Consider the following 19,359-nt stretch of genomic DNA (forward strand, 5'->3'; position numbering starts at 1 on the left):
GAATGGACTAAAAGTAAAACAGCAGCTAATCTCCCAAAAAAAACTGAAAGACCTTCAGAAACCCTTGAGAACTACTGCTCAAGACCACTTTAAAAAAAAAGAGTCTGGCTCCTGGGAAGCAAAACATAAAGAAGTCAGGGATGGCTCACAACTTTAACACAGTACTGTATAGACAAATTTAAACAAGGTCCCTTCTTTGGTATCTTGGAGCATCTTGGATGAGTCAGTGAAAGAATGATAAAAAAGAGGAAGGGAGGATGCAGAAATGTGAGTCACTTAGAGTGTATCACACTCACATGCATGTCAGCATTGTTTCGTGTATGTGTGACGTGACCACAGATACAATATGTATGATAATAAATATGCAAATGCATCTATGAAAATGTAGATTTTGGATTTTGAATACATCTAGGAGCATACAGTTTACGCTGGAAAGAAAGGAAACTGAAGAGAAAGAAGCAGGGAAGTAAAATTCATTCTAGCCCGCAGCAGGCTGAGCAAGGCAGTAATCTGACAGTTAGCCAAGATTTGTAAAAGAACAGAAACTTCTGCAGTAGTTTCCAGACTCCTGCTGTGTGTTACTATGACTCACAGTCTCCATTCCCTCCAGTATCCCCTTATTTTCCTTTTATTATCTTTGATTTAAAAGGAAATCTTAATGGTGTGAGCCAGGATTTAAAGAAAAGAGTCTTGATTGAATCGGGGATGTTTTCTGCAATTTAGAGATGAAGCTGTCTTATATAAAGCTGTAGCTCAAGTTTATTTGTCTGTTTGTCACTACAAGGTTTGGGACTTACTGGCCTGGGGAAAAGGTTGCCAACACACATTTAAACAAATAAGACGGCAGCCACGAAGTCATGAGGTATGAGTCATGCTGATTTAATTCATCGTTCCTCTAATCTGCCTCTGCTGCGGTGCATTCTTTGCCTTTTCTTTGCGATTTTGCCACTCTACAGTACGAGCTCTTCTCTTCTTACTGAGTGTTACTAAATGAAATTAGTAAAGAAATACATAGTAATAGGGTGCGAATAGGATACGGTGAAAGCGGATCGAGCTTGGAGGCGAAGGGAAGAACAGAAAAAAAAGAATGAGGTTGTAAGGGGGCGCAGGAGGTTGTTTGAGTCTTTGGAATTTTCCCCTATGAGTGCTTCATTATCCAGTTCTCTAAGGGCTCAGTGAGGAAAACCCTCTCTGGCCACAACTTTAGGTTCACTTAAGCCCTTCCAAGGTCATGCTGAAACACTACATACTGCAACTGGATTTAAAAAAAATTAAAGGTTTTTGTGTTTGAGAGTCTTCACCCATATCATGTTACAAACACATTTTTAGGACAGCTACAAGGAGCTCTGCAGTATTCTATTTTACTTTCTTTGAGGTTCTCAAAGGATAAAAGAAAAACTGCAATATCCAGAGGCACAAAATAAGATAAGACTTCAAAGATAATTGTTCAGAATCCTCAATAGAAATTGATTTGTGCAGATAATTGCTGATACTGTGACAGTTGAATGAGGGCAGCTTTTATTTCCTTTTGATTGTATTTTGACCCGGGTATCAGCTAACCTTTGTTTTTCATCTTTTGCAGAGCCTTTAGATCCAGCTGAAGCTTGGGTGTCACAGATATTCCTAGCACTATGTCAGGTTTCTTTGTTCATCATTGTTCATCCTACTCAGTGTGCTGGAATTTGATCACACTCATAGCTGAGTCTGTTAGTAAATCAGATGGCATCACTTCTGATGTGGTTTTTTTTAATTCTGCTTAATCTGATCGAGACATTCCTGTTTTAGCTGCAGCTGTTGTATACTGTATTCAGTTCAGTTGAGATAGGAAGGCTGGCACGGTCTGTTTATTTTGGGCCTGGCTGACCACAGACTTGCAAGTATGCAGCAAGTACTAGGCATTATTCCTTTCTTGGGCAAACCAAAAATATTTCGTTGCATACTCACCATGTCTTACACTTTAATATTTGCCTTTAATTCAAGCTAGAAACATATGCTTGTCCATTGCAATGTTATTTGTTGTGTGCGTTGGTTTCTGTGGTCTCTGTAGTTCCGTTATCTGCTCTGAAGGCTATTACATGTTTACACCACAAAATATGTTTAACACATTTCCTTGGAGACAGAAAAAACATTGTAGGTTAAAAAGGAAGCATCTGAGAGAGTGAGTGAGTGAGTGCGTGAGTGAGTGAAACAGGAAACAAAGACCGGGGTGATGTTGAAGTGGGCAGGGTCTGAGAGACCAGCTTTCATTGGGGGAGAGAGGCAGGAGTATAAGTTCCCCACTTCCCACTGCCGGCGTCACTTTCTAGACCAGCCAGCAGTGAGAAGTGGGCAGGGTCTGAGAGACCAGCTTTCATTGGGGGAGAGAGGCAGGAGTATAAGTTCCCCACTTCCCACTGCCGGCGTCACTTTCTAGACCAGCCAGCAGTGAGTCTCCACATCTCATTTTTCACTTCATCCTCTGCCGTGTCTAAACTTCTCCAACATGACCACAAGATCTACTCGGATGTCTTTCACCCGCTCTGCCCCAGCGTACCGCGCTGCCAGCATTTATGCTGGTGCTGGTGGACGGGATGTTCGCATCTCCTCTGCTTCTGCATCTTCCCTGCGTTCTGGTATTCCACTTACATCTTCAACCTCCTATAAGCTGAGCAGTGGATTGAGTGGAGGCATGGGCGCCGGTTACGGTGGTGCCGGCTCGTCCGTGACAGCCAGCGGTGGCTCCAGTGCTTCGATCCTGGGCAATGAGAAGGGAGCCATGCAGAACCTGAACGACCGCCTGGCCAATTACCTGGAGACGGTGAGGACCCTGGAAAAGGCCAACAAGGAACTGGAGCTGAAGATCCTGGGGGCCCTGGAGACAGGAGGCCCTGACATGAGAGACTACAGCAAGTATGAGCCCATCATTGACGACTTACGCAGACAGGTAAGAACTGAGAACAAATGAAAATGTTAGAAAAGTGAAAAGACACAGTGAGAAAGATACTTTAGAAATACTTTAGCTGGGCTAAAATTTGAGAATCAATGAGTGCATGTGACAGCACTCAACACTGCATATTTCCAGCAAGAAGGTTTTAACATAATCTTTATTTAAAGATCACCTGTGTTTGAAAATGAAGCCGGAGAATGCTTTTACTGAGACCAGCAGTGTTTCCTTTGTAAGTTATCAAATTTCTTTAAAGAGAAGGACGGGTGTGGCAGCTAAACTGTAGCCTGTCCCCTCCCCCATAAAACTCTCGACTGGCCCCAACTTCCTCTGATGAATCACCAACACAAGGGTATCATCACGAGAGACGGACTGAGAAGCTCTCAGAAAACCAGCAGACAAAAGCATTTCCAAATGGTTCTGCTTGTTAGATGTGGATTCTACAAGCATGCATAGTGTAGGAGGCCCTCAATGGGAAACAGATGTGTGGCACTCGTACATACAAAGCGATCTCATAGTGCCAGAGTGAGTGTGCGCACACACACGCACAGATAGATGCGAGTCAGTGGAGTGGTTGTATAACAATCGGCAGAGTCAAATGTCACATTCTTCTCCAGAGTCCCGCTTTTCTGCATCACATAATGACACATTTATGGTGGGTTTTTTTTACTTTTTTTACCACACTAAAGTATTTCCCCTTCCCCTCTGTGACAGGAAACAAGAAGAAATCATAGACTCACTGCCACAGTCACGATAAAGAATTTTCCCCTCTGTGCATGCATAGATGCGATCAGTGATACATACAGAGATAGACAGAGACATGTGCAGATGGGTGGACAGAAGAGAAAGTTTCTCTTTATGACTTACTGAAACAGGAAACATGTTGCTCTGGCAACGCTAAAACAAACCAGATTCTGTTTTGGCACAGGAACGTCCTCTCTTCCTGTTCTTCAGTTTATGGTTCTTCTTTTATGACTACAGGTTACTATGGATTCAATCATGCTGCGGTCGGTTTTTGCAGTTTGACTTTTTGAGTATCGGTGGTTACATAAGGCAAGTCGGGCCTACAAAAAATGCTGTGTCAAAGCACAGAATTATTAGAACAGGCTACTAAATTGTGCACTGGTTAAGCAGCTCTGTTCTTTCTAAACAGCAGAATCAAGTAAAATGAAAATAATAAAATAATAATCTTTTAAACAATGTTTGATTTTCCTCTCCAGATCTTCGATAAAATAATGGAGAACGCTCGTTTAGTGCTTCAGATTGACAACGCCCGGCTCGCTGCCGACGACTTCAAAGTCAAGTATGTGATCTTCTCGTCTTTGCATGTGGAGTCATTCTTACACTCTGTGATTGTGTATCTCATATACTATGTGTCTGCTCATTCCTACAGATCTGAGAATGAGATGTCGATCCGCCTGTCCGTGGAGGCCGACATTGCCGGGCTGAAGAAAGTCCTCGACGAAACGAACATGAGCAGGCTCAACATCGAGAACGAGATTGAAGCCGTGAAGGAGGAGCTTCTGTTCCTGAAGAAGAACCATGAGAATGTGAGCTTGCGGTTCATCAGATTGATAATAACATATAGAGTCGCACGTTTTGTTGTTTTCTTCATTGCTTTTGTCATTCTGCTGATCTAACAGGAAGTGATGGAGCTGAGGAGTCAGATCTCGCAGTCAGGTGTGCAAGTGGATGTAGACGCTCCCAAAGGTCAGGACCTGTCCCAGATCATGGAGGATATGAGAGCGAACTATGAGAAGATTGCAGTGAAAAACGCAGAGGACCTCAAACGGTGGCATGAAAATCAGGTACGGCGGACATCAAGAAGTTAGATCTTTCAAAGACACGCTGAGCCAATGTGTTTCTGACCGTCTTTCTTTCGTGTCCCCGGCAGATTGCAGATGTGCAGGTGCAGGTATCACAGAACACAGAAGCTCTCCAGGGGGCGCAAATGGAGAAAAGCGACTTGTCACGACAGATACAGACTCTGGAAATTGAACTTGCGTCTCAACAGAGCTTAGTAAGCATTTTACTGAATTTATTCATGAACCTGAATTTATCAAATCCTTTCATAGTTTATGACCCTATTCCATAATGCATTCTTTATATATTTTTACTACAAAATTGGCACAGTTGAATACCATGACCACTGCACCCACTGAGTTAGCAAAGCATTTATTTCCTCATCTTTTCCTATACTGAGAGCTTTTATTTCTCCTTTCATTAGAAAGCCTCTATAGAAGACACCCTGCGCAACACAGAGCTACGTAACAACATGGAAATGGAGAAGTATAACAACCTAATTATCCGGCTGGAGGAGGAGCTGGGCAGCTTACGCGCGAACATACAGCAGCAGACCCAAGAGTACGAGGCGCTGCTCAACATGAAGATGAAACTTGAGGGCGAGATCAGCACTTACAAGACTCTGCTGGATGGTGGAGACTTCAAGTAAGAGCAATAAAGATGTGGTGGAAGAAAAAAAAATGCAGGTCAAGGCAAGATGATGGTGATGGTGGAGGTGAATATGAAAATCAATTGATAGCATGAGTTGCATGGCAAAGAATAACTACACCATTATGCAAGGTAATCCCAGAAAGTTGATTCTGCTTATCTGTATGTGGCGTTTTCTGAAAACACTACATCCGGATGAGCAGAATCAACTTTCTGGGATTTCCTTACCTGGATGATTGAGCATGCATCAAGACATTATGCAAAGCAGAAATCTGAGGTGGTAATGGTCTCAAGGCCAGTTTAATGTGAATATTCTGGAAGTCAAAATATTTCATTTGTGTTTTGCACAGGCTCCAGGACGCATTGGACGAGCTGGAGGCCGCAAACTAATTTGGAACAAAGGCTTGGAAATCATCGCAACAATGGAAGCAAAGCTGCCTACACCCATTAATTATGAGTGGGGTGGGTGAAGGAGTTTTGACATTTTTTGCACTATAACCACATGTTATGTGAACCCTGATTTAAGCAGTTTTTAATAAAAGCATTATTCCACCACAGTGAAACATGGACCACTGCCTGATCTGACCGCAAAATAAAAACAAATAAAACCACTTCCTAAACCTGAATTCACAGCTCTTGTCTGGTTCTCATTTTTAGTATTGATAGATAATAAAGTTAATTGAAAATAATAACAATAATAAAATAACTGATCATTTCTGTTGGTGAAAACAACAATTTATGAAAATAACCACAAATTTGCTTCATATATATAGCCATCTTATTCAGGGAAATTATTGTCTGTGTTATCATTTGGTGCATCTCAAAATATTATGATGAAATAAAAGCCATGATCCATCCATCTATTCTTTTCCACTTATCTCATTCTGAGTAAAGGCCATAATTTGAAACGTAAATCTTAAAGATGCATTACATGATAAGTGGCCACTAGGGGGGAGAAGTACTCCAAAATGAGCCACCCAGGTAACAATGCATAAGAATTTGCCTGACCACTTATACGCACCAAGGAGTGGCTATAACCTTGGATGATATAATCATAAAACCAGCATAATATAACTGATAGCTGGCAGTTATTCAAACCTGTACAAAAGATGCAAGCCATCATGAAGAGCTGATATAAAGTTAGTCACTTTAATCACAAAAAAAATGCTGCTTGGACGGTTTTAGAGTAAAAAAAAACCGAAAACTCAACAAAGATCTGTAAGCTCTGGGACACGGGCCAGTACTTAATGGCTTATTACCACTAATTCATGAGAATTTTAAGCAAAGAAATCAGAAAACGCGGGCTGAAATTGCTATAAAAGTAAAATAAATACACAGCTGGGAAAGCTGCAGCCAGTTCGGTGACAAATACGACAAATATTCAGCAGCGAGCGGTGCAGCTGAGCAGATGTGGGTCAGTAAGTAAACAAGGGAGGAGGCGCGGGTCTCGTGGACGGCGATGCGCGCTCCCGATAATAAACCTCTGACGCCTTCATCCGGGAACTACTACGAACTCGCTCTCCAACATGGCGGCGTCAGGTGAGGTTTATGTGGGTGAGCGATCCGGGTTGGTTCGAGGGAGAATTTAAGAGGATTTTACTTCAATGCGACTTAACACGTGAAGTTTGATGGTTGTTTTTTCTTCGCTTTATCGCTCCGCGTCGTTGTCTCGCGTGTATAAAAAGGGTTCCCGGTTGTTTTGGGCTCGGTATAGACGATACTGCCAGACACAGGCGAATGAACGGAGCAACGACTAGCATAAATGTGAACGTTTTAACCTCCCGAGAACTTGTAGCATTTACCTCTGGGCACGGTTACTGCGGCTGCTGGAGTCCGCTTTTGACTTTACGCGGTGTTGTGCGCAGTGGACGTGCCTGACAGGCTGTGAAATGTTCGGAACTGCGTGCAGAGCTGGCACATTGTATGACCGTAGCGGGTTTCGCCGTGGCGCTCAGAGCACGATAAGCGCCGGGCGCAAGCGCGATGTGTGGAGGAGGGGTCGGGCCGAGGAGTCCGGGCTGCCCGAGGAGTCTCCCCACGTGTGCAAGCGTGGCTGCCTGGTGTCGGTGTTTGATGAAACGGGGCAGCTGAGCCTGTTTGGGCCGCATTCTAAACACTTCCCTAGCCCCTTCTCAACTTTAAGCTATCTTTTTTCCCCCAGCCGGCCAAGTCCTGCGCGGTTGATGGCGCACTTGGATCGTGGCGCTGCGACGCGAGCTAGGCCGTAAAACCTAGCCAGCTAAGCAGGGATACTTCCCCCGTCAGCAGTCCTTTGCTGACTAAGCCCGCATAGCCGCCAAGACAAAAGCGATCAGTGTATACGACAAGCTAAAGACCCGTATAGTTAACCTAACAGTTTAACCGCGGGGGTTGTAGTTTTAGAAGAAGACAGCCCCGCTGAAACTTGATGTTACGCAGCTCTTAGCTCGCCAATGTCACATAAGTGAGGATCGCTGAGCAGGCTACCACAGCCAATATTTTGCTTGCTGGTTTTGCAAAGTACAAGCGGTTATAGCCATTTTCATCAAGGCTGGTGGGCGTAAACAACAACTTAGTGTTATATACTGGACCAGAGCTGTAAACAGTCTTTGTTGGTCTCTGCATTTGTGTCGGTTTTAAAATGATTTGTGTAAAAGAATGCCCTGACAGCTGGGATTTTCACAATAAAGCTCCCAGCCAGCGTTCTCACCCCCTATTTTTTTTTTTTTTTTTTTTTTTCCCCACCCCCAAGTCAAAACCCGCATCATAAACTGTGTGAGCCCCCCTCCCCATCCCGCTGGGCGGCTGGTAACTGCTGGCACTGAGACACACTGTCAAGAATATTCTGTGGTCTGTGCAGTCAGTCAAACCCCAAAAACGTGTTGTAGACACGCAGTAAGGTTGTTTTGAAATCGTTATGGTTCTAACCTGACTTGGAGCTAAACGGAGCCTTTTCTGGTCTGTTGCACAGTGACGGTTGGACAGGCTGACCACTCCCCATTCATGTGTGTGTGTGCAGTTTTGTTTTTTGTAGCAAAAGAAGTATTTGTTATCACACGCACACTGGGGCCCACTCTTATCTTGCATGGCTGTACATCATCTCACTACTAAACTTAAAAATAGCGTCGCTATTTAAACAGCAGCTCTCATTTGAGACACAAATATTAGATTTTTATTTATTTATTTCTTTTTAACTGTTGGGATGCTGCAGTTTCTGGGAGTTTAGTCTGCAGCTATTCCATATGTTACTTTGTTTGTGAAGGACTTCCATAGAGTGACATCCACTTGGGCAAGGCAACCATTACTTACTCTTGTGTTCTTCCCTACAGCTAAGAAGAAGAATAAGAAGGGGAAAACCCTCACTTTAACTGACTTCCTTGCGGAGGACAGTGGAGGCAGCAGCGTCGCCCCCAGCTATCCGACCAAGTCCACGAGCTGGGCAGATGAGACTGATGACCTGGATGGAGATGGTGAGCGCACACTGAAATGCACACAGGGATCACAATATCTTAGCAGCATTTCACAACAGTAGGTGAACCAAAAAACAGTTTGCATTATGTTTCTCGGTAACCACTGTTTAGCTCTACCTTTTGCCCTTAACTGCAAATTCAAAAGCTCTGAATTGAAGGATGCATTGTTTGTCTGAGCTATTTGCATTTGAAGAAGCAAGCTGCCGGCTTTATTTGTAGTAACAAAATGGTCAGTGTAAGTCAGGTTAGCTATGCAATCAGTAGGCGGAGTTATCCTTTTAATTGCGTAGCTGTTGATTCAATCACACGTTTTAAAGGAGACTCTGTCTGACAAGCCAATCTCAGTGGAAATGCCCTGAAAAGCAATTACTGTAATAAAATCAGCACGCTCGCTCTCTATCTTGTTCAGAAGATCTTTTAGATTCGTTGGGAGAATTGAAGAATGTAGTCAAACTGGCGATTCTAGTAACACATGTAGTCAAACATGTGGCAGGATGTGAAATGTGCTGCAGAGTGTTTAAATGAAAATGACCTGGGTGAGATAGTATTTGACTTTTTCCCCCTGCTCATCAAGTCTTTTTTAAGGTAAATAAATAGCAGTGTTAAAAAAGGTATTAAAGGTAAATGAAAACCTCTTTTGGGGGGGGGGGGTCAGATATGTCAGATATGAATGTCTTGTAATATGAGGGCAATAACACTAATCCAAGCAATTACACGAGGTAAGAATTTCTTATTTATAAGAAAGTATTAATTAACATATTTACCGAGTCAAACTTTGGTTTTTATGCAGCGTCAGTGGCAATGCCGTGTTTGTTTGCATGTTAATTGTTCCAGCTTCTAGCTTCAGACTAGGCTATCCACACCACACCTGAATGTGTGTGTGTGACCCTTAAACTCTAGTTTGTGTGGCTAATCTGATCGCTTCATGCCATATGGGGGGCGTTTGCTTAGAAAGAGAGGAGCTGAGATGATGAGGCAAACTGATGCATAGTCGGGATCATTAAGGGGGAATGCGAGCGCAGGCTAGTTTGCGCAAGCACTGTAGCAGGCAATCACACCTAGTGTGTTTTTCTTAAGTGTTTGCATTATGTAAAACAGTGATCGTTTTGCAATGAGCTCTCTTGTTTTCTCACAGGTAACCATAGTATAGGTAGCTTTTTTTTTTTTAAGTCAAAGGATTTCATGAATTTAAGAAGCTCAAATATTAGCTTTTATTTGAAGATTTCTCCAATGTCCCTGCAGTCTCGACTTCCTGGCACACGGAGGAGGACACGTACAGGGCACCACCCATCGACCGCTCCATTCTGCCCACAGCGCCTCGCTCAGCTCGCGAGCCCAATATTGACCGGTCAAGGCTCCCCCGCAGCCCGCCATACACCGCCTTCCTGGGAAACCTGCCCTATGATGTCACTGAGGACTCAATCAAAGACTTCTTCCGCGGCTTGGCAGTAGGTTTAGCAAGAACACCGACATCACTCACTATTGAATAATAACGGCCAGGGAAAATAACATTTAGGATGCCAGCAGGTCTGTGTGTGTTGGTTTTGCAGTTTCAGTTACATTTCAGGTTCCCAGATCATCACTTTGAAGTTACATGTGTGGCTAATTTCTGAAGTTTCAGTCCACAGCTACACGGTGCTGTCCACACAGTGGAACACAACAGGAAGATTGAATTTGCATTTTAAAAAAGAACAGGATGCTGAGGTCCACTTTATTCTGTTTGTTTTCACACTTGTTGCCCAACGTGTCACATCAAGGACAAAGTATTTTTCTCTGTTGTTATTTAGCATTAGCTTGCAGGAGAGCTTCAAAAATAACATGTTTTCAGTGTATGTTATCACTGTGGGGGAAAAAACACTGTTAAATAAAAATGAATAAAATCTACTCATGTGACATCACTGATAACGCTGAAAGAATTTGTATTTCCAGACATCATCAGTGTGTAGGAGCTGTTGTGTTAAATCGTTACAGTTTTGCAGGATATTAAAGCAGTCAGAATGACTTTGAATTTGAAAATTAATAATTTTTTGATCCTTTGTTTTTAAAAGCTCAGTTGTGGTGTGTCCTTAATTCCAATATGTATACACTCCTTTCTCATTTTGAAAACTTGGGAAGGGTGTTTCTGGTGTCATGACTGTAATTAGAGTGTAATGTTATTAATGTGTTTCACTTTAACTGTCTCTGTGTCCAGATCAGTGCAGTGCGTCTGCCTCGAGAGCCCAGTAACCCAGAGAGGCTGAAAGGCTTTGGTTATGCTGAATTTGACGACGTAGAATCCCTCCTCAGGGCTCTCAGTCTCAGCGAGGAAGTAAGAGAACCTGAAGTTGGAAAAGACACAATTGAACAGTCTGAGACTTTCCTTAAAGTGCAGGAAAGATCAGTAAATAATAGTTGTAACAAACTACTTCTTTGCTCATGCCAACAGAACCTGGGAAACCGCCGGATTCGTGTGGATATTGCAGACCAGTCAAATGATAAAGGTACACTGCTTTTATTCCTGGACATTTTGAAACGCTCATCTCTGCCTCTGCAGTGATGCGCTGCTCCATCGTCCTCATTGAAGTGTTTGATAATCTAACCCCGTGTCTCCTCTCCTTCTTCACATCTCAGAAAGAGACAGCGGACTTATGGGTGGCCGAGACCGAGGTGGGCGAATGGCTGACATGGGTCCTGACAAGACAGACAGTGACTGGAGAGCTCGACCAAGTGCGGATGCTGATGATGGACCTCCCAGGAGAGATGATGCCTTCGGAGACAGTGAGTCTAATATGGTTTTGCTGGAGCTTTATCATGATAGCATAAGATTCCCTCTAAAGACAAAAATATACCTAAATAAATAAACAGGAAAAACGTAATGCTTTGAGATTATTTTTTCCCATTTCAGTTACACAAATTGAAGCGTTAAAATTTAATTTCTGAGTATATTGACTGAACTAATTAGTTTAAAAAGTCCATTAAGTAGCTTCTTTTGCAGTGTGGAGAATTTTGTGAAATGTAGCCTTAGCGTTATGTCACAGCTCAGGTTTTCAGCTTTCAAACTGAGGAGCAGGTGTAATTTTTTTTATTTCTTTGTCTTTAATTTTGAATTCTTTATATAAAATACTTGTGTGGTAACACCATCCAGTCAGCGGTTCAGTGTGTCACGTCGCATTACTTTCGGCCTATTGCAGGATCACGTGACCGTTACGAGTCTGATCGTCACAGAGATGGCCAGCGGTGGGACAGCGATCGTAATGAAGGAGGTCGTTACCGGGATCGCTATGACAACAGGGACCGCAGAAACAATGATGGAGGTTTGTTTGTATAAGTACTGTAAACTGCTTCTTAGGCACAAAATCCACATTACTTTAACATTCTAATCCCAAGTAAATCTTTATTTTTTGTAGTTGTATTTAGTGTTTACAGCATTCTGTTTTCACGTTTCTTTTTTGGTGTCCTGTCCTGCTGTCTGTGTAGGTTATGATTCTCGTAGCGGAGGAGGTCGTCGTAACTTTGGCAGTGGTTTCCGCCGTGATTATGATGAGAGTCAGGGTAGCAATGATCGCTACGGGGACCGGGATCGTTACGGAGATCGAGATCGTTACGGGGACCGGGATCGTTACGGGGATCGGGATCGTTATGTAGATCGAGATCGTTACGGAGAACGGGATCGTTACGGGGACCGTGAAGACCGGCACGACAGGCGTGAAGAGAGAGGTGAGATTTCATTGTATAAATCCTATCCTTTGTCAATATTCTTAGTTTAAAACAATTTTCAGGAAATATCTTGTCAAGTTGTGCATTTGTAACGTATGTACTTTCATCTTTTCCAACCCCAGCTCCTCAGCAAAGACCCAAGTTGAACCTGAAGCCTCGTAGTGTACCTAAAGAGGAGGAAAGCACCGGCAGTGGTGGCACTTCACCCGCTGCCACTTCAACCTCCAGCAGCAGGGCCTCGTCCATCTTTGGCGGAGCAAAACCTGTTGACACAGCGGCAAAGGAGAGGGAGGTGGAGGAGAGGCTGAAGAAGGAAGAAGAGAGGCTGCAGAGGCAGCTGGAGGAGGACAAAGGCAGGGGACCGGACAGAAAGATGAGGGACAGGTGAGCGGGGAGGCTGATGAGGAATGTTTGAATGAGCATTATTGTACATTTATTACACAATTATTACGCCATTAAATTTTATGCTGCTTTTTTTTTCTCCAGCAAAAGTAAATTAGACCTCATGCAGAAATAGGAGAGAGCTTTTTTTTATTTTAAAATGTTAATGATTAAATGTTTAATGTTGATGCATCCTGTGGAGACTTACCACAGCTTGTACAAGCTCTTTGCAGCCAGAGTCTCTCTGTTAAATTGACTGATCCTCAAAGTGCTTTTCTGCTGCTTTACTCCAAGGCTCATTCACACACGTTCATATAAGTGCTTTCTTTAACTTAACATTCACATGGATGCACCGGGAGCACTTTATAGGGTACAGTACCTTGGAGAAGCCAGGCACCATCGATCCTTGCAATTAGTAGAGCCACAGTCGCCGTTGCATTAGAATGTTTCACTTCTGTTCTTGCAGCTAATTTTAATTTCTGAGATGTTTATGGCATGTTTGTAAGATCTGCCTGCAAATTAAGGGCCACTCAAAACCTCATCTTGTGATTCTTGAAGAGTTTCATGGTAGATTTCTGAGGTGTTCTTTGGTTCACTGCTTTTCATGTTGGTCTTGGTTTGACTGCTTGACATTTACATCCAGAATTTTCAGATGTTTGTCTGACCTTAAAGTGTAATCAGTAAGTTAAGGCCTAACAAGTTGCTCAAGGTTTCATATGTAATAGTAGCAGTTCCACTTAGTTTGTGTAGCTACACTGGAAAAAAAAAAAAGCTTAAAATAGTAATTTGGGTTTCAGACATCAGTGGATTGATTTGCATAATGTAACCAAAGTTCTAAAAGAAAGAAACGAAAAGAAAGATGTTCTTTTTGCTTTTAGGGACCCGAGCTGGCGCAACGAGGAATCTCATACTGAGCGATCCCGCACAGGAAGCGAGTCTTCACAGCAAGGAAGCACTTCTGGAAGAGGTGGAATGTTTCTCCACTTGTTTCCTTTCCTCTTCTTGATCTCTCCTTCATAGATCTAGTTTTGCATCGACTTTGTCTTTGTCTTACTTGGGACTGAAATGCTGCCTTCTCCCACCAGGGTCACGGTGTCGAGATAGCGAGCGCTCCGGTGACAATGAGGTATTCAGCGGGGTAGAAGGTGGCTCCACTTCCCCTGGGTCCTCATCCCGGCCCCCCTCCACCAGCTCTTCTAAAGAGCCATTGAAGGTGATGCCTGCACCTCCTCCCAAGGAGAATGCATGGGCCAAGAGAAGTGCAGCCAGCACAGGCTCTAATGAGGGCGATGGTCGAGCTCCGATCTCCCCGGTCTCCCCAGGCGGTTCAGCTCCTCCCAAGTTCAGGTGAGCACTCGCTGAATGAAGTCTGCAATGTTTAAATTCTGCTCTTGAATGAATGAATGAATGAGAATGAATAAGTAGATGTGGATACACTGAATTGCCTGCAGCCTTAGTATACTTTGCCTTGACTGTTCCTCCTTTCCTTTTAGCTCCTCAAGTTCTGCAGATGAAAGAGGATCTGGAAAGGGTAAGTGCTAAACACAGTGGGATTTCCTCCACCCCCAAAACAAGAAACCTTTTTTGGACTACAAATAAAACTGAATATGTCTGTGTAAGTTTTGTAAATACAAAACACTGGGGGGAAGTGAGGGTTTTATTGATGGAAATTGAATTTTTGGGAATCAGATGAATCATCTATAGCTGAAGTTTTGGAGTTACCAGAGTGTCTCCATCAATTACCTAATGAAGAAATCTTAGACAAGCACAATCTGACTAAACAAAAGAAGCAGAAACAGTATATTACATGTCTTAATTGAATACAGTGAGTAATCCATCTCATTCCATGCTGGAAAAGTACATGTACTTTGCCATAAACTTGCATTTGGTTTGGTATTCCAGTCAACGGGGTGATATTAGAGTTGTGTTTTGAGTTTCCTGTCCTCCTGTCCCCTTTGACTTCTTGTCTGGCTCTTCTCGACATCATCAGTCTATGCTGCACTTAATCAGCTTCAGCCGTATTTGCCCATCTGTGCTCTGAGCAACAACAAAAAAAACAGCTGAAGCATTTGCACATGCTTATACAGTACATCTTGTAAGTATTGGCGCCTGAAAGCTGATGACAGAGTGATTTTTCAAATCCTTGAGTGGTCCAGGAAAAAGACCTGGGATCTTCTTTTTTTTCTGTTCTTTCTGTAGTCTGTGAAAAGCACAAGATTCTCAGAAACAGGAAGTGGAATAGCTCAGGACTTCATTTATTGTCGTACAAATGCTGTGTTCATGCATTTAGCAGGTTTCCTTAGAAAGTGTTTCATCGATTTGCTTGCTCACTTACCAAATGTGGTGTGCAGCTTTTATCTGTGCTTTCCACACTTACTAGAAATCGTGCTGAACGCATTTGTCAAAGAGTCTTGCTAGGAGCAGGTCCTGCTCAGAACGTGCATGCCGAAACACTACAAGAACAATAATATCTTCATGGTCTGCTGTGGCGCCACAAGGTGGCTCTCACTAGTTTCAAAAGTTTTGGAACCCTTTTGCAAGTTGGCATCAGATTTCTAAGAGGCTCGTTCTTGTAGTGGGGGCAGTTGTGCACCTCTCATTTGGCCCTACATCAGTGACTAACACATTTTGAATCCAACCGAAGTGGCTGTTTATGCTGCAGTACGTTGAGAGTGTAGTCTACTGTACACCGTCCACCAAGCCCCCCTTGACTCAACTGTCTGGCTTCTTCTTTAAGATGAGAACAAGGCTGATGGTGTGCGTCGGGACCGGGGGCCCCCACGAGCACGAGGGGGGCCTGCAGGGCCTGGAGCTGGGCGGGGGCGAGGAGAGGGGCCCAACAGAGACCGAAGGAAGGAGGCAGACAGGTTAGCAACTGCAAAGTTCTTAATGAGACAGGGAGGATATTCTTCAGGCATCTATGCTCGGGTTACACAACTGATGGTGGTTTGTGTTTTTTCCTTTCTTTCTTTTTGTGGAACACTGGGAAGACAGGGTTTCCTGGTGTGCACATGAATGCTTTATCTGTGCTACACCAAATCATCGTGATCCCCATATTGTAGCACAAGCAATAATTCATGTCAGAACTAAATAAATCAGAACTGAAATTTCTGAAATGGCTGTTAATCTTCAGAAGATGAAAATGAGCAGATTCATCTTTATTTATTTTCACCTGTGGCCATTAAAGGTTTCGCAACAAGCTTTTTAGTGCAGATACTTCCTAACGTCAGCATTCACTCTGACCTTTAGAAAGGACAACAGAAGAGACCGAGACTCCAGACCACCCCCAGAGCCAAAGAAATACGAAGAGACCCCAACCCCCGTAAGTCCTGAAGCTCGGCCACGTCAAAATCTGCGCAAAGTTGCGCTGTGCTGTCAAAGTACTGATTATTTTTCTTATTTTGTTGCAGAAGTTCAGCTCAGCCAGTAAGTACGCCGCTTTGCTAATGGATGGCGACCAAGGAGACGACGCAGATGACGCCGATTAGAGGGAAAATAACGAGATAAGGAGAGGAGAAGGCGACGAATGCAGGAAGAAAAAAATAATAATCTCACATAGCGTATGGGAAAAAAAAAAATCTCCTCACATGGATGTGGCTCCTGGGAAGGGAGGGGGAATCATCACCCCCTCCCTGTTTTCCTCCTACAAACCTGTCCTTTAATTTCAAACCATTCACCCATTCCTCCTCCCCCTGCTCCACCTTCAGGACTCTTCAGGTTCTAAAGAATAGTCACATACTGGACTTGTTTTAAATGGAAAACATGACACATGAAAACGTGATGGATAAGATTGAATTAATTGTAATAAATAAATGGAAAAAGTGGGGAAACAATGATTTTTGTATGTTTGTGGATCACAGGCGCATCTAATGACTGAAGATGGAGGTTATAAAGGTGTTTTGGGTTTTTTTTTTCTCTCCTTTATTGACTTTTTAGAAATGCAAAACATCATTACAAGCCCTTCTGTATACGTTATTAAATGATTTGATGTTATAGAGTATCTTAAAAATATACAAGTACACTGCTGAAATTTGAAAATCCCGTCTTCCAGTACTCATTATCGAGAACATGGAGACAAAACCTGCTAATTTAACCATTTTCCAATCATGTATTCACCATTCAACAAATGAGCTGGTCGATGGTGTTAAAGGGATTCCCCAACATATTTTTGCAGGATAGATTTGTATTTTCACAGTTGCAGGGAAGGAAGGAAGAAAGGAAAAAAGCCACCACACAATTTTACCTTGAGAATCAATTAAGTGCCATTATTACAGTCCCCATCATCGTACAGATTTCCCTCTATTTCTATACCTTAGAATTAGACCAGTTAAATGCTCATGGTACTCCAGTATCCAGTCACATTAACAGATCCTCTAAAGCTGTGTAAATCATTCACTGCCCCTGAAGTGAGGAGTACAAATCTATGGAGAAAGGGTGGATTTGCTTATAGTGGTGGGTTGGGGGAATTTTCATGAGGTTATGTGAACCTGTCTTCCAATTTGTAATAAATTGGAGTCATTATGTGAAATCAAATAATATGTGGTTATTAAAGTTCTAATGTGGGAAAATGCAACTCCTCCCTGCTGCCTTTTGTTATGCTGAGTGGGCAGCACATACTCTCGTGACACCAACGGGATTTACCATCACCCGTGAAAACAGTGTTGTCTATATGCCAAGTTGCTTCATCCAACTTTCTGCTCTCCCGGTGTGGTCTGTGAGGCAGAAGATTTCCTCAGTGTTTCTTCAGACTCGGGCCCCCTGCTGAGGCCCCGGCTCCTGGTGGCAGCTGGTTAGGATCCTGCTGAGCTTTACACCCTCCCACCCTCCTCCACACACAGGAGGTGCGCATTTTAATGCAAGGAGGGATTTCTCAGACTCTTCAAAGCATGCCATTCTTTGCAGCGGATATCAGAAAGAATACTGATTGACACCAAGGGTGTGTTTAGGCACGTGCAAATTATGTCTTTTAAATATTCATGAGGCAAAAATAGTGGCCATGATGTAGCAATGCCAAAGCTGGGAAACAGACATGGAAAACCATTACTTCATGGTGGTGGTGTTTATACTTGGGTTACTTCAGGTAGTGTGTGGATAAAAGACCAAAAAATGAAATTATTATAAAGCCTAGATAAGAAAGAGAATTACAGAGAAAAAAGCCTGGGTTCAAATCCAGACGTGTCACAGGGAGGACGTCGTGACCAAACTGGCCATAGATGTGAACATTTCTGTGAAAACCATGTGACCAATCAACAGCCTATTCAGGGTGTGCATCCCACCCCCTACCAATGACAGCTGGGATAGGCTCACAGCATTGGACAGATTGATTTCAGTGTTTTACATTTGAAAACTGCAGGGAGAAGCATCTTTTTCCTCTAATGGATTCAGGTTGCACATACAAAATGTTGCTTCTAAAATATTAAACATTTAAATCAATAATCATTCACATTTATGAAGTGCTTAATCGTGTACCAGCTGCAACATGACATTAATATAGATGTGAGGAAATATAATGCAATTTGGCCCTTGAAGTTAGATTTTTTGTTTATTGTTGAGTGCAATGTTAAAATAAGGTCTTTAAAAAGCACAAAATGATTTAATATGAAGGCAAAATGAGCAGAGAGCACAAACATGTTGAGGGATTGTCTGTGTTAGTTCAGTGAGATAGTTACTTGTAAAGAAAACATTTTTCACTAGCAGTCAAAAACTAATGTGTACACGTAGTCTGCATTTTTATTTATTTAAATACAAACAAAATGATGTAGAAGTGCCGCCACGTGTCCGGCCAGAAAGAGAGGACTAATGTGTCTATTTGGTAGTTCAATGAAATGCTTCAGTTAGTTAAGAGTGAGGAAAAAAATTGCCTTAACTTTTGTAGTTTTGTCCTGTTTTACAATATTTGTAATTTTAAAAAAACAAACAACATTCTACATTTTCAGAAATATTTGTGGGTGTTTTCTTGTTTGTTTGTTTTGTACTACTTGAACACTAAAGTGGCCCTCCAGTGAGATGAGAGTGCCAGCAGTGGGCCACAGCTCATTTAAGTTTGAGACCCCTGATTTAGAGCAAACAGTTTTTGTAATAGTGTTATTTTAATAATCTCTCAGCCATAAAAGGCTGATGGGGTAATGTCGTCACCCCGCCGGGACATCCAAATTTGTGAATGTGACAACTTGAAAACAAGGCGACGTAGGATTTTGACATTCATACAATATGTGCGTCTACTAAAAATCTCGGACGAGTTTGAATCTCAGTGTCATCGACCTCAAGGTCAAAGGTCACGTTTTCTGAAAATCTTGTGAACGCAACAAATCAAGAAAGATGATACCATAGGTACATCAACTGGGAGAGTGAGGGGTAGCATATTATTTATATAAACTGCAGTGCTGTTTCTTTTACCTGGGTAAAGATCTGAGTGCCTTTTATAGTGGTTCAGTCAAAGCAGTTTTAACATGAACATTG

General features: G+C 42.7%; 2 protein-coding genes across 5 annotated transcripts; both read left to right on the plus strand.

The window, feature by feature from the left end:
* The first annotated feature begins 2,297 nt into the window (after positions 1-2,297).
* On the plus strand, positions 2,298-6,000 carry LOC116326440 (keratin, type I cytoskeletal 18-like). Of its 2 annotated transcripts, none has more exons than XR_004199922.2 (7): positions 2,298-2,923; positions 4,144-4,226; positions 4,317-4,473; positions 4,567-4,731; positions 4,818-4,943; positions 5,151-5,441; positions 5,725-6,000. XR_004199922.2 is itself a non-coding variant. In XM_031747752.2 (7 exons), the coding sequence occupies exons 1-7, from the start codon at positions 2,483-2,485 to the stop codon at positions 5,762-5,764; spliced, it is 1,233 nt and encodes a 410-aa protein (XP_031603612.1). In that variant the 5' UTR covers positions 2,299-2,482; the 3' UTR covers positions 5,765-6,000. The 2 variants fall into 2 exon arrangements, 1 of the variants encoding a protein (XP_031603612.1); XM_031747752.2 differs by having other exon boundaries at positions 2,299-2,923; positions 5,151-5,371.
* Positions 6,001-6,820: 820 nt separating this feature from the next.
* eif4ba (eukaryotic translation initiation factor 4Ba) lies at positions 6,821-17,468 on the plus strand. 3 transcript variants are annotated; one of them, XM_039612041.1, is made up of 16 exons: positions 6,922-6,928; positions 8,325-8,360; positions 8,683-8,823; positions 10,066-10,271; positions 11,015-11,131; positions 11,249-11,303; positions 11,434-11,580; positions 11,994-12,116; positions 12,280-12,519; positions 12,642-12,903; positions 13,779-13,867; positions 13,986-14,247; positions 14,394-14,431; positions 15,638-15,767; positions 16,150-16,222; positions 16,311-17,468. In XM_039612041.1, the coding sequence occupies exons 2-16, from the start codon at positions 8,357-8,359 to the stop codon at positions 16,386-16,388; spliced, it is 1,965 nt and encodes a 654-aa protein (XP_039467975.1). In that variant the 5' UTR covers positions 6,922-6,928; positions 8,325-8,356; the 3' UTR covers positions 16,389-17,468. The 3 variants fall into 3 exon arrangements, with proteins under 3 accessions (XP_031603610.1, XP_031603611.1, XP_039467975.1); XM_031747750.2 differs by lacking the exons at positions 6,922-6,928; positions 8,325-8,360 and adding an exon at positions 6,821-6,913; XM_031747751.2 differs by lacking the exons at positions 6,922-6,928; positions 8,325-8,360; positions 15,638-15,767 and adding an exon at positions 6,821-6,913.
* The last annotated feature ends 1,891 nt before the right edge of the window (positions 17,469-19,359 follow it).

The sequence above is a fragment of the Oreochromis aureus genome, linkage group 5, assembly GCF_013358895.1.
Source record: "Oreochromis aureus strain Israel breed Guangdong linkage group 5, ZZ_aureus, whole genome shotgun sequence".
Lineage (NCBI taxonomy): Eukaryota > Metazoa > Chordata > Actinopteri > Cichliformes > Cichlidae > Oreochromis > Oreochromis aureus.